Below are 14,160 nucleotides of genomic sequence, written 5' to 3' on the forward strand. Positions count from 1 at the left end.
GGGCTTCATGAGGATGGGCTAGCTGTCTACATTGGTGCTTATTCCACAGGACTGTAGTGATTGATCCTGGGATTTAAATGATTTGTTTTCCAAATAAATTTCTTTTTTTTTAAAATTTAATTTGTGTGTGTTGCTTGGATGTATGTCTGGTAACCAGTTACATTCCTGGTGGAGGCCAGGAGAGAGGGTGTCAGGGTAACTGAGCTGGAGTTAACAGGCAGTAGTGACCACCTGAACGCTGGAAATCGAGCCCAGGTCCTGCAAGAGCAGCAATCTAGTGCTCTTAAACACTGAACTTTTTCTTTGTCCAATTCTCTTTCCTTCCTTCTTTCAGAGATGGGTTTTCTATGTAGTCCTTGCTCTGTAGACCAGGCTGGCCTACAACTCAGATCTGCTTGCCTCTGCCTCCTGAGTGCTGGGATTAAAGAGATGTGCTGCCACCATCTGGCCCAGTTGATAAATGTTTCAAAGCAGGCTAAACTCTTGAGTGTGAAGGTAGAGCATACTCACAGATGAAAGCTGGCTTGGCACAACAGTGCCACAGAATCACTTGCATATCATAGCTCTACATGCTGAGTGAGCTCTCATTTGTCAGCGGATTCATGGGTCAGCATATAGTTTACTTGAATTTTATGTTAACTCAGCTCCTTCATATTCTATAGTAATTTTTTACATGTCCAGTCAAGGAGACATACACAGAGGCTTAGGTCAGTAGTGTTTTTAATTATAAAAGCCTAGGACCAACGTCTATTAAGAATAAATAAGGCTGTGTGCTTTAGTACACGCCTGTTAGAGAAGTAAAGGGAATACATGTATTACTGGATACATGTCTAAGAAAGGTTTGGTAAGAGTGACTCAGAAGTAAGTTAACAAAACTTGGGTGTTAAAGTGAGATTGTACTGTATCTCTGTGCTTGGAACAGTTAAAAAGCAGACACTCGAAAGGCTCAGTTATCTTAAACATGGCAGGTAGTGTATGGTTTACCAGTGACCCTTTTTAAAGGAACCCTGTCCCCAAGCTAAGGCCCTAAACTGAATTCCAGGAAGCAGGAAGTTTCCAGTACAGTAGTAAAGCTGACCTCAACCCCAGATACTCAGTGAGTAAATAAGATTACAGGCCCTCAATTTCAAAACCAGCTTGTTTAAGAGAAACAGCGCCACTTGTCCAGTCTCTGTCCTTCCCTCCAGCAGCCCTATCTTGAAGTATTTAATCTGCATCCTGGTCGCTTAGTGGCTCTGGAACTAGAGATGCCACGTCTTGTTGAGTGAAGCCCACTGTAGTTTGAGGCTGCTACCTTCTCACCTTTTATTCCCACAAGTTTCCTTACTTCTCCAGTTTCATCTGATTAATTTGTCCCAGTAGGGTTAAGTTGCTAGGGGGAACAATTGCTAGAGCTATTTCTTTAATTGAAGGGATAAGGTTTAATGGCTGTAGCCTAGTTATTTTCCTAACGTATAAAAACCAGGTTCTGTATCTCCAGCACACACTCCTATTGGGGAATGTTATTTTCAGGTGTCGCTTTTGTCTATGCTTCATTTGTTTAACTCTGAAGCTGTGTTGATTACTGTGCCTGTCTAAAACACCTCATGGTCTAATAACTGAACGGCCAATAACAAGGCAGGAGCAAGGATAAGCAGGGCTGGCAGGCAGAGAGGATAAATAACAGGAGAAATCTTGGGAGGAAAGAAGAACAACAGAAGAAGGAGAGGAGGACTTCAGGGGCCAGTCAGGGAGTATGACAAGCCATGGAGAAAGAAGTAAAGAAAGGTATACAGAAATAAAGAAACATAAAAGCTCAGCAAAAAAAGGTAGATGTGTTAACATAAGAAAAGCTGGCCAGAAACAAGCCAAGCTAAGGCCGGGCATTCATAACTTAGAATAAGCCTCTGTGTGGTTTATTTGGGAGCTGGGTGACAGGTCCCTCAAAAAGCTAAAAGAACAAAAACAACACACAACACACTCCCGATACCAGCACTTAGTAAAAGGTCAGAAGTTCAAGATCACCTGCTATACAGAGAGTTCACGGTCAGTGTAGGAAGCACGAAGCCATCTCAAAAACAGAGACAGAGCTTTACTACTGGGAAAATCCACTGGTTGGAGTCCATTGTGTAGATATAATTAGTTCAATAGGGTCTTCTCTTCTGAGAAAGTGGCTGCGAGAAAAAGGTGTGGTTTGCATCCTAACTACCTTCTAGCCCTCTTCCCAGCTTTATTAACTTTCAGTTAGAAAAAAGTATTGACAGACAAAAACCACCCAGGTAACCTCCGAAGGGCAAAGTGACAGCAGTATTTAGGAGCTGGAGAGATGTCTCCGCAGTTAAAAGCACTGATGGCCCCTCTTCCAGAGGTCCTGAGTTCAGTTCCCAGCATCTCGTGGTGGCTCGTAACCAATTCCATCGGCTTCTGTATCCTCTTCTGGTGTGCAGATGCACATGCAGATGCGTACATAAATTACATAAATCTTGAAAACAAACAAAATAACCTGCTTAACTATTTGAATACTACAGACATCTCCTGGTTATGAATCCTGGGGCTGGAGGGCCGCCTCAGCAGTTACTGGTGGCTAGAGTAGCAGGCCATTCTCGGCATCCACAGGTCTGCTACTCCAGCTCTGGGGCATCCAGCACACTCTTCTCACTACACGCGCACATGTGGCACAGATATTAATAAAATAAGAGTAACTTGAGAAGGGGCCTCAGTGTGTGGTCTAGGCCCGGAACTCAATGATCAGTGTTCCTCTGCAATGCTGGGATTGGAGAAATGCAGCGCCAGGCCTGGATAAAGATCTTACCTTAATACATACATACATACATAGAAAAAAATGACACTTGTTCCTGCTTGATCCTGTTGCTTTTATTTATTTATTATCATTATCATTATTTTTTGGCTTTTTAAGACAGGTTTTTTCCTCACGCAATAGACCAGGTTGGCCTTGAACTCAGAGATCCGCCTGCTTCTACCTCCCGAGGGCTGGGATTAAGGATTTGTGTGATTATTTGTAATGCAGACTCAAAGTAGTTACATCACGTGTAGAAATGGGAGGTTAAGCATCTGGCTGGTTACCTCAGCAACGAGCTGCAGGTGCCACCCAGCACCCCGCCCTGTGCCTGCCTCATGCCACCCAGCACCCTGCCTCGTGCCTCCCAGCAGCTCCCTCGTGCCTGCCTCGTGCCTCCCAGCAGCACCCTCGTGCTACCCAGCAGGCCCTGCGGTCGCCACGCATGCGCCCTGACAGCGTGTCCTCGTCATCCCGCGTGTCTCACGGTGGAAGGCCGGCCCTTTAGTTCGTGTGCAGCAGGTATTGTCCGTCGTTTCTCTGTGGGAACCGAGAGCAGTGTGGGTCTTCTCTGAACGAAGGACGGCGCCTTCCTCTGGTGGACGGCGCCGAAGGAAGAGCCGGGTGTCCGGGAGCTCGGGAGTCTGTCCCTCCGAAGCCGGCCTCCCCACCCGAGGGAGGACCCGAGGACCTGAGGACAACCTTGGGCCGCCTGGCCGGGCACACAGGCAGACGTGACAGAGGTGACAGACGTTACCCGGATTTTAGGCGACGTAGGATTGTTTGTTTTGGTTTGGTGTTTCGTTTTCGGGGAGATTTTTTTAAATTAAATTTTTTTTGTTTTGTTTTGTTTTGTTTTGTTTTTCGAGACAGGGTTTCTCTGTGGCTTTGGAGCCTGTCCTGGAACTAGCTCTTGTAGACCAGGCTGGTCTCGAACCTTAAAATTTATTTTGCATACCAACCACAGTTTCCCCTTCCCCTTCCCCCCATCAGGCTCCTCGGTTCAGAGAGGGACAAGCCTCCCCTGGGCGGCAACAAAGCCTGGCACATCCAGCTGAGGTAGGGCCAAGGCTGGGCGAGACATCCCAGCATGGGAAATATGTTTTGCTTTTGAATCAGGAGCTTGCTTGTAGCCCAGGCTGGCCTCGAACAATGTACGTGCTACTTCAGCCTCCTGAGCACTGGAATTACAGGTGTGGCTATCACTGCTAAGGAAACATCATCTCTATTATGCTATACACGACTTACTACTGCAATTACTCCCTATACTGAAAAGTAAGAATTACTTGCAAATGTGTTAAACTATAGCAATATTGATAGATATATTATTTAACTGCTAATAAAATCAACAAACTTCTTTGTTTTTTTATTTTATTAAGCAAACGTTTTAATGTAGATTTTCAGGCTTCATCGTACATGAATTAGCTTAGTTTTTATATAATTTTATCAGGCAGCTACTCTTAAAATCTAGACAGTTCAGTTAAGGAATGTGAGAAATCAAGATGTACAAAAAAACCTAAGTTAAAGTTTTTAACTCCAGTCATGTGCAGCCTCGTATTTGCCAAGCATGAAGTGCCAGCTCTGACTGTCCTGGGAAGTGCTTCTGTTCTGGTGTTGGAAATGACACACCGGGCAATCTCGTTTTTATTTCTTTGTGATGTTTCTAAGCATTTGCCATGTTCATCGTAGTCTTGGCGTTGGTAAGAGTTGGAATTATCTGTGTATAACTGAATTCTCAGCCTTTGTATAAGGAAAGAGCACAATATTGAGATCAGTATAATTTTTTTTTTCCGAGACAGGATTTCTCAGTGTAGCCCTGGCTATCCTGGAACTCGCTCTGTAGACCAGGCTGGCCTGGAACTCACAGAGATCCACCTGCTTCTGCCTCCCAAGTGCTAGGATTAAAGGCGTGTGCCACAACCGCCCAGCTAATATCATTTTAATAAATAAAAAAATGTCGTTTTTGGTCAAAATAAAAGTACATATAAAAAATTTCATATTCATTACAATTTGACTTTTTTCATTTATTCCTTGTTAGGATTCTTCTTCTGGAGACTATTACCATGTCTTTGTACGAAGACATGTTGCTTTGCAATTATCGAAAATGTCGTCTCAAGCTCTCTGGCTATGCTTGGGTTACTGCCTGCTCTCACATCTTCTGTGACGAGCATGGCAGCGGTGAGTTCAGTCGTTCACCAGCTCTCTGCCCTGCCTGCAACAGCACCCTTTCTGGAAAGCTAGACATTGTCCGCACAGAACTCAGTCCGTCAGAGGAGTATAAAGCGATGGTGCTGGCGGGACTTCGACCAGAGGTTGTGCTGGACATCAGCTCCCGAGCATTGGCCTTCTGGACATACCAGGTTAGAGCTTAGGGGCTGGGAGACGTCTCCGTGGGTAAAGTGCTGTGTAGGCAGAGAGTGGGGCTCTCAAGTGAGGGGAAGATGCCTGATGGCAGACATCAGTCTCCATGTGCACAAGCACACATGTACACTGAAGTATAATCTGAGGCCTATGTATGATCCTTTTTTCTCTTGGTGTGGGGTGGTGCCGAATCTAAGGTTTTGTACTTAAAAGGTAAGTGCTAAATCCCTACTCCCTTCTGAGGGATTTCCTTAAAATATCCCTTCACTGTTATATTTATATTTCTTATAAACACATGAATGTACAGAAAACTTAATTTAAAAAATATTCTCACTTAATTTTTATTGCAAGTATTTATTATGTGCTAAGTAGATATTTTTGTTTTTATATTTTGCGAGTAAACTGCCTGTACTCATACTTTGGTTTTATTGTCTATACTGTGTAGCAGTTACCTACACATTTGTTCAACTCTAGCTTGAGATTTTTTTTTCTTTTTTTCTTTTTTGTCTTTCAAGACAGGGTTTCTTCATGTAGCTTTGGAGCCTGTCCTGGAACTCACTCTGTAGACCAGGCTGGCTCGAACTCACAGAGATCCACCTGCCTGTGCCTCCTGAGTGCTGGGATTAAAGGCGTACACCATCACTGCCAGGCAAGAATGTTTTTGTAGTGCTAACGATCAAACCAGGGTCTTGCATATGCTAGCCATGCACTTCTTCAGCAGTGACCCTGTTTTTTGTAGGAAACTGCCAACTGTTTTCCAAAGTGCCTGCACTACTACTTTGCATTCCTGCCCAAAATGACAGGTTATCATTTTGACCATTTTAATGAGGTAGAGTGGAATCACTTTACATTTTCTTGAAATGTGACAGGAACCTATGTTCATTTTCTGCCTATTTTTACATTTATTACTGTGCGTGCATGCTCTGGATCCATAGGTCAGATAACAAGTTGTGGGGACTGGGTCTCTCCATCATATGCAGTCTTGATGTTGAACTGAGGAGGTCTTCAGGCTTTTGTTTTAATTTTGGGACAGGTCTCATGTAACTGTAGCTGGTCTGGAATTACCTATGTCGGCTAGGCTGGCTTTAAGCACACAGAGTGTGCTTCTGAGCATTGGAATTAAAGGCATAAGCTACCACACCCTGACTTTGCCCATTTATATAGTAGTTTTGTTGTTATTGCCATTCAAACGATCTTTCTTATTTTGGGTAGCAGCCCTTTTTCAGATCTTTTACAAATGTGTTCTCCCAGTCTGTAATTTGTCTTTTTCTTACAATAGTGCCTTTCATGGAGTATAGATACTTATTTTATTAACATCTTACCAGTTACTTTTTTGGTGTTGTCTAAAAGTCGCTGGTAGGGCTGGAAAAATGGCTGATTGGTGAAGAGGACTTGTGGCTTTTGTGGAGGACCTGGGTTTGGTTCCTGGGACAGCTCACAGCTGTCTCACAGCCATGCATAGCTCTGGCTCTTCTGACTGGTGCACATATGTAGGCGGAGACTGCTTGTTCCTTTCTCAGCCGCCCAGACCAGAAATAATCACACAGAAACTATATTAATTGCAACACTGCTTGGCCAAGGACTGCATATTCCTAGGTTGCTCTTACATCTTAAATTAATTCATTTCAATTAAACTGTGTATCGCCACATTGCTGTGGCTTACAGGTAAAGTTCTGGCATCTTGTCTCTTTAACTCTGTCTACTCTTTCCTCTTCTATCTGCTTGGAATTCCCACCTTGCCCTGTTCTGCGCTGCAATAGACCCAAAGCAGCTTCTTTATTAACCAGTGGTATTCACAGCATACAGAGGGGACTCCCACATCACTCACACACTCAGGCAACAGAAACATAGATAATGTAAATGTCATTGCCAGCGTCAAAGTGTCTGGCTCTCCCTTGTGGTGCTATTTTATTTTATTTTATTTTGTTTTAGTTTTTTGAGACAGGGTTTCTCTATAGCTTTTGGAGCCTGTCCTGGAACTAGCTCTTGTAGACCAGGCTGGCCTCGAACTCACAGAGATCTGCCTGCCTCTGCCTCCCGAGTGCTGGGATTAAAGGTGTGCACCACCACCACCACCTGGCCTGATCTCCTTGTGTTATAGCCTACAAGTTGATTTGCAGTTTGTATTCAGGTCTGATTCATTCTGACTTAATCTTGTGGGGCCTCAGTATTTTGCAATTGCTACCATTCTAGGTTTTCCCATCATGACTGCTTTTTTCCAGTCAGCAAGGAAAGGGATCTACAAGGAAGATAGACTTTGCAGTTTTATGTACCAGAGAAGTGACCTCCTGTTTTGTTTGCTATGTTCTAGTTACAGGTTCTGCCCAACATGGGTTACACATGTGTAAATTCTAGGAAACAAGAATATTTCCTACAAGGATATAGGGGGTCTTATTTTTATAACTCTGGATTATTTGTGTGCATGTATCATGTAAACAAGTATTTTTTTTCCTTGGCTTTGGCTCATGTTGCCCAGATGGCCTTGAAATTACCATAGCTGAGATGGCTTACCTTGAACTGATCCTCCTGCACAGTTCCTATGTCTGTGACTACTACATGCATAAACCTTCATACCTAACTTCTGTTAAATTTCTTTAGAACTTTCAGGATATATGTTACTCGCGGATACGGCATACTTATTTTGATATGGTTTTCTGAGTAGCCCATTTTCTGTAATCACTTCGCTGTATGTTGTGATTGTGGGGTTTTTGTTTGTTGTTTTTTTGAGACAGGGTTCTCTGTGTAGTCCTGACTGTCCTGACTCACTCTGTAGACCAGGCTGGCCTCGAACCCACAGAGATCCACCTGCCTCTGCCTCCAAGTACTGGGATTAAAATGTGTACCACACTGCCCAGCATGATTATGTTTTTAACCTGGCTTTAAATATTGTAAAAATGATATCCCTGTATAAGCATCCTTCCCACTTGAGCTCGAATGAGGTTTAAAGTCTGTAATGGGTTGCTGCTTCTCCTTTATTGACAGGTGCACCAGGAACGTCTCTATCAAGAGTATAATTTCAGCAAGGCTGAGGGCCATCTGAAGCAGATGGAAAAGATATATACTCAGCAAATACAGAGCAAGGATGTAGAATTGACCTCTATGAAAGGAGAGGTCACCTCCATGAAGAAAGTTCTAGAAGAATACAAGAAAAAGTTTAGTGATATCTCTGAAAAACTTATGGAGCGCAATCGCCAGTATCAAAAGCTCCAAGGCCTTTATGATAGCCTTAGGCTACGAAATATCACTATTGCTAGCCAAGAGGGTTCCCAGGAACAAGCTACAATCACACAGTCTGGTGTCTTTGGCTTTCCATTAGGTAAGAAGGGATCTGATACCCAACACCTAGTTTTTAAACTATGATTTTGCACACTTTGAGGGTGGTGAGTCGTGGTGAGCTGTGGATTCCTTGCTTACTCTGCACACTATTGCTCTCAGTTATATTGCATACATTTAAATTATCTATTTTTTTTTTAATTCGAGACAAGGTCTCTACACAACTCTGAATGTTCTGGAATTCACTGTGTGGATCACTGTCCTCAAACTCATAGATCTGCCTGCCTCTGGCTCTCAAATCCTGGGATTAAAGCAGTGTGCTACCATGTCTAGTTTAAATTATTATCAGTTTGAGCAGAATTAATTAATCTCTGTAAAACAAATGTTCGAGTTGTGCACTGCTAGCTATTTATATTTATATATAATTAATATGAGCTATAACTTTTCATTGGGGGGCGCTAAGCACTGCTGTTTTGTGTTTTCATGTGATTCCTTTAACCAGCTCTGTCATTAACCAATAAGGCCGTGTTTTAGTTTCTCTCACATGCCAAAATGTGTTTTTATTTCATTACATTTATTTACTTTGTGTGTATGTGTGTGTGCGTGCGCGCGTGTGTGTGTGTCTGTGGGGCATTGTATTTGTGCCACAACACGCATGGGTAGGTCAGAGGACAACGTGCATGAATCTCCATGCACCAAGTGGGTCCTGGGGATTGGACTCAGGTTGTCAGGCTAGGTAGCAAGTGCCCTTACTCACTGAACTGTCTTTGTGGTCCAGACTGCACAGTTGTTGTTTCTGCCCTTTGATCATTTAATTGCTTATTCGGTCATCACATAATTACGGAGTGTACTTCCTGTGCCTGACTCTTGGGCATGATTCTAAGTAGTGAGGATGCGACTATTGTTCAAGTAGGCAATTTAAAATCTAGGTTGACTCAGGATCTTCTTTGATAGGTGGGTGACTCATTCCCACTTCTTACCTTGATAGCAATAGAACCCAGTAGTTTTTTCTTCAGTATTAATATAATTGTATAAATTGGCATACAAACATTGAAGTCTTCACTTTTCTGAGTACTCAGATTTTGACGTTAATTATAGGCTAAGGAAAAAGGTTCAGCGAGAGAAAATGGTGTTCTAGAATGGGGATGAGGTGATAAGAACACACAAACAAAATGTCACGTGGCCAGGCCTAGTGGTGCAAACCTTTAGTCTAGCCCATGGGAGGCAAAGGCAGATGGATCTGGAGTCCCAGGACAGCCAAAGCTACAGAGTGGGACCCCGTCTGACAGAGAGCAAATAAATAGGGATGTTCCTGCCTGGCACTGCGGTTGTGCACTGTTAGACCCAGGACTCAGCTCCTGCCTGGCACTGCGGTTGTGCACCTTTAGATCGAGGACTCAGGAGGCTGAGGCAAGTGGATATCTGTGAGTTTGAGCCAGCTGGTCTACAAACTAGTTTCAGTACTCGAGTGAGATCAGTCTGAAAATGAGGTTTTCTGCTTGGCTTCTTTATTTATAAACGGCAGTTTTGTGTAGTGAGTCTTTCTCTGTATGCTAGCTCCCCAGTAATGACACGGAGACTCGTGATTAATTATGAAAGCTCGGATATAGCTTAGGCTTATCCCACTAACTCTACTTAAATTAACCCAGTTATATTAATCTATGTTTTGCCTCCTGGCCTTTTGCCTCTCTTCCATATTGTACATCTTGTACTTCTAGGTCTCCACTCCGCACCCCAGCTTAGATTCGTCTGTTCTTCCTTTCTCTCTGCCCAGAAGTCCCACCTAACCTCTTCTTGACTAGCCAATCAGAAGGTGCCTTGGCAAAGACACATCTTCACAGTGTACAAAAAGATTATTCCACAATAATTTAGTCATTCCAAATGGCTGTTGTACATAGTTTTCTTGTCCTTGTATGTGTTTCTTTATTCTTTTTGTACATTTTAAAAAAGATTTCTTTTTTATGTATATGTGTTGCCTGTGTGTGAGTATGTGTACCACTTGTGTACTGATTATGGAAGCCAGAGGAGGGTGCTGGGTCCCATGGAACTGGATGGTTGTGACCCACGATGTGAGTGGTAGGAACCAAACCTGGGTCTGCTTCAGGACTAGCACTGCTCCTAACCACTGAGCTTCTCTCTAGGCCTGTACTTAGCTTTTGTACCTCTCTTATTTTTAGGTGGATACAATCAGCTTTTTCCTCTTCAATGAAGTCTGTTAAAGCCAAGGTCTGGTAGGATTAGCCAGATGTTTATTCAACCCGTTTGCTTTTCACAGAAGCTATCATGTATTCTGTGGTAGGGAAGAGCTGAATGACATAGTTTTTGCTCTTGGGTTAGGTCTTATTTATCTTATCAATGGAGATGAGTTTAAGATAATTATTTTATCCATCTCATAGGAGTTAAATTGTGTTAAATATTTATTTAATGGCTATTATTTTGTACCTAAAGATCTATTAGGAAATATTCTTACATTCTTCCCTAATTCTCTTCCTTAGTGAACAGCTCAAAGTTTCCTTTGGACCGCACACCAGCTGGAAGCCGAGGTGGTGGAGATGAAGATGTTCAGTTCAGACCATTTTTTGTGGATTCTCCCGCAGCCCCGGAACCCACTAACAGCTTCTTTAGTTTTGCTTCTCAGAGCCAGGAAGCAGAGCAGCAGGTCTGCAGCAGGGCCTTTAAAGCCAAGAGAGTCTAGTCTAGCTCGGGTCACGTTCCAGTCGTCCCTGTTTGCGTACTGAAGTGATGGCATTCCCGAGTTCACCTTAGGGGAACTGGCTTGCTGTGGGTGTGTGCCTCCCAGTTTGGTTTCATCCATTTATTCCGTGAACCTCATCTCTAGTTCATCACTGCTCACAGGCGCAACCCTGACTGTCATAAATCCCTATCAGACCAAGCTTGTTTACGCTTCTGTGAGTGCCAGTGTTGTACTTACAGGGTGCTTTGGATTCTAGTATGCATATGTTAAGTGTGTGCATTGATTTTCTCTACTTACCAGTATACTTATGTAAAAATGATGGTCTTGGAAAGTGGTGTCTTGCTATTTGCTTGTATTATACACAGTCATGTGTTTTCATTGTATTAGCTTGTTTTGGAGGTGTGTTTATGCCAGTGAATGAACGTGCAACTTGATACATATGTATTCAGTTTCTATTTAAAAAGAATTTACCTTGATAAAAGTTATTTGCTGATTTAATTGGTATTTGTTTTAAAATAAAGCTGGTTCTTAGCCTTTTTAACAGTTGTTGACATGTTTATTTGGGAATGCATTTCCTTTTTAATGAGATTTATATTTATTTGTAATTTTGTATGTCTCTGTGTGGGCATATGCACAAGAATTCAAAGACTTGATCTCGACTGTTCTAATCACCTAATCTAAAATGCTGAACAAAGGTCGTCTTTGCTGAACTGCATAGCAAATATGGTAATATAAAGGAATGAGGAGCTGGCTGTGGTGGTGCACACCTTTAATCCCAGTGCTCGGGAGGCAGAGACAGGTGGATCTAGAACTCATTCTAGGCCAGCCTGGTCTACAGAGCGAGTTCCAGGACAGCCAGGGCTACAATCAGGAACTTTTGTCTTAATCTTTTATGTGAATCTCCTAAGGGAGAAAATGGTTTTTCTGGCTCTGCTGAGTAAGAACAGCATCAAAATTGCCAGTTCTGCTGAGCTTGGAGTTACGCTGGAATCCAGTGTACAGTGAGATGGATCACAGTGTTTGGAGTTGTGCTGGAATCCAGAGTACAGTGAGATGGATCACAGTGATTTCTTTGGTCAGTTAATTCTGCACAGGGTGGATGTAAAGTGTAGCTAGAGTGGGTGCATGGTTATAAATGACCTCAAAGTGTGTTATGAACTTGATCACAGATTAGGTGAAGGTTTGATTTGTGAAGGCGAACTTGAAACAGCATTTCTCAGAAGCCATTCCCATGCCAGTGCTACTGACCTTAAGAGTTATGATATAGTAATTAACATAATTTCCAACACTTTTCCTGGGATGAATTACAGAATTATCCTAAGTGCCAAGTCAGATTGCTGTTGAGGTAGTAAGAATCACATTGAAGTCGCTTGAGGAATTTTCATGTTTAGTCACCGTAGAAAATACTATTGCTGTACACAATGGAGTTTACTGTCTTTGGTTCTTCACAGTCTCATGGTAGAGAGTAGCCTGTTTTTGTGAACAGATTCTCCTGCTTCTACTTCCCAAGTTCTGAGATTACAAGCTTCCTTAGAACAATAGACCTGTGTGTGTGTGTGTGTGTGTGTGTGTGTGTGTGTTTGAGGCTAGATTTCTTTGTGTAGCCTTGACTTTCCTAGAATTCACTCTGTACATCAGTCTATTCTCAAACTCACAGAGATCTGCCTGCTTCTACTTCTGGAGGGCTGGTATCAAAGGTGTGTGTCACCATTCCACCACCACCTGGCTTAAAACTTTATTTTACTAAATCTCAAAGTAAAAATGGTGTATAGTGAAAAAAGATTAAGCATATCCAGCTTGAGAGATGTGTAGTTCAGTTCCTTGTCCCCATTATTAGACAGTTCATAACTGCTTATAACTCCAGGTCCAAGGGGTCTGATCCCCTTTCCTGCTCTCTGAAGGTACCTATACTCATGGGCATATACCTACGTGCAGATACAGACACACATATACATAATTTAAAAATAAAATTTAAAAATCCATTTTTCCAGATTTAATGCACTTTTATTTTTCTTTTATAAAAGCCCTATATGATAGCCACAGCTGGAGTCTTGGTCCTCTGAACAGAAACTGGTATGGATTTTCACGAGATGCTCAGTAAATTCCTGATAAGGAGACATGGTGAACACAATCTTTTTCCAGAGGTCGGGTCTTGGAGATGACACCAAAGGTGGCTTGGCAAAGTTGTCCAGGGTGGCAGTGCAGCCCCTGGCTGATGTGTAGTAGTTGTCAGTCAGCCATCATCAGCAGTAGCTTCTTGGGCACAGGAACAGAGACTATGACAGTGCCTCTGGGGACAGGGATGAGACACCAGCACAGAGCCATGGCAGCCTGTCCACTTGCATGGAACAGTGTGGGGCTTGCCACTCTTGTTCCCCCAGCAGCCTTTCTGCACAGAGACTATGGAAAGATGAAGATGATGCCTCTCGGATGGCAGTGCCTACCTCCTTGGGGCACTTAATACCAGGACCAAGAGTAAAAATCCGTATTTTATAGCTAATGAAATATATTTTACAGATTATAGTATAAAATAGGAATTTTTTCCTATGAGATTTTCAATTTTGCTGGAAAAGGGTATGAGGAAATAGGTATCTTAAGCATTTTGAAATACAAGTAGGGTATAATTGAAACTAAAAATAGAAACTTTCAGGAATATTGTTTCTTTAAAATTGTTCAAGAGTTTAATTTGCATGGTAGGCTTTTTATTTTTATGATGTATTATTTTCTGTGCATTGGTGTTCTGTCTGCATATATGTCTATGTGAGGTGTCAGATACCTTAGAACTGGAGTTACAGATAGGTGTGAGGGGCAATTTGAATGCTGAGAATTGAACCAGGGTCCTCTAGAAGAACAGTCAGTGAGTGCTCTTAACCATTGAGCCATTTCTACCATCCCTTAGTAGGCTTTTGTTTCTTTAAAAGGTAGGAAAAAAGGAGAGGGAAATTATCTCTTGTTTCTGCTGCTCAGCCTCTTTGGAAGCAATTACTGTTGGAAGTGTCTAATACCTCTTTGCAGAGATTGTCTTTTAGCAAATGATTAATTTTTTTTCATTGCA

The 14,160-nt window shown here is 42.5% G+C and overlaps 1 protein-coding gene across 2 annotated transcripts; it reads left to right on the top strand.

The window, feature by feature from the left end:
- The first annotated feature begins 3,233 nt into the window (after positions 1–3,233).
- On the top strand, positions 3,234–11,646 carry Ccnb1ip1 (cyclin B1 interacting protein 1). 2 transcript variants are annotated; one of them, XM_038310537.1, is made up of 5 exons: positions 3,265–3,298; positions 3,770–3,835; positions 4,815–5,136; positions 8,120–8,453; positions 10,906–11,646. In XM_038310537.1, exons 3-5 carry the CDS (start codon positions 4,840–4,842, stop codon positions 11,103–11,105), a joined length of 831 nt encoding a protein of 276 aa, XP_038166465.1. In that variant the 5' UTR covers positions 3,265–3,298; positions 3,770–3,835; positions 4,815–4,839; the 3' UTR covers positions 11,106–11,646. The 2 variants fall into 2 exon arrangements, with proteins under 2 accessions (XP_038166464.1, XP_038166465.1); XM_038310536.1 differs by lacking the exon at positions 3,770–3,835 and having other exon boundaries at positions 3,234–3,298.
- The last annotated feature ends 2,514 nt before the right edge of the window (positions 11,647–14,160 follow it).

Source organism: Arvicola amphibius, chromosome 13, assembly GCF_903992535.2.
Source record: "Arvicola amphibius chromosome 13, mArvAmp1.2, whole genome shotgun sequence".
Taxonomy (NCBI): Eukaryota; Metazoa; Chordata; class Mammalia; order Rodentia; family Cricetidae; genus Arvicola; species Arvicola amphibius.

Excerpts from the sequence above, each read along its gene's own strand:
- Ccnb1ip1 (XM_038310536.1), top strand. The coding sequence starts at position 4,840 with ATGTCTTTGTACGAAGACATGTTGCTTTGCAATTATCGAAAATGTCGT. Across the intron at positions 5,137-8,119 it reads TGGCCTTCTGGACATACCAG|GTGCACCAGGAACGTCTCTA; the intron begins GTTAGAGCTTAG and ends CTTTATTGACAG. Across the intron at positions 8,454-10,905 it reads TGTCTTTGGCTTTCCATTAG|TGAACAGCTCAAAGTTTCCT; the intron begins GTAAGAAGGGAT and ends TCTCTTCCTTAG.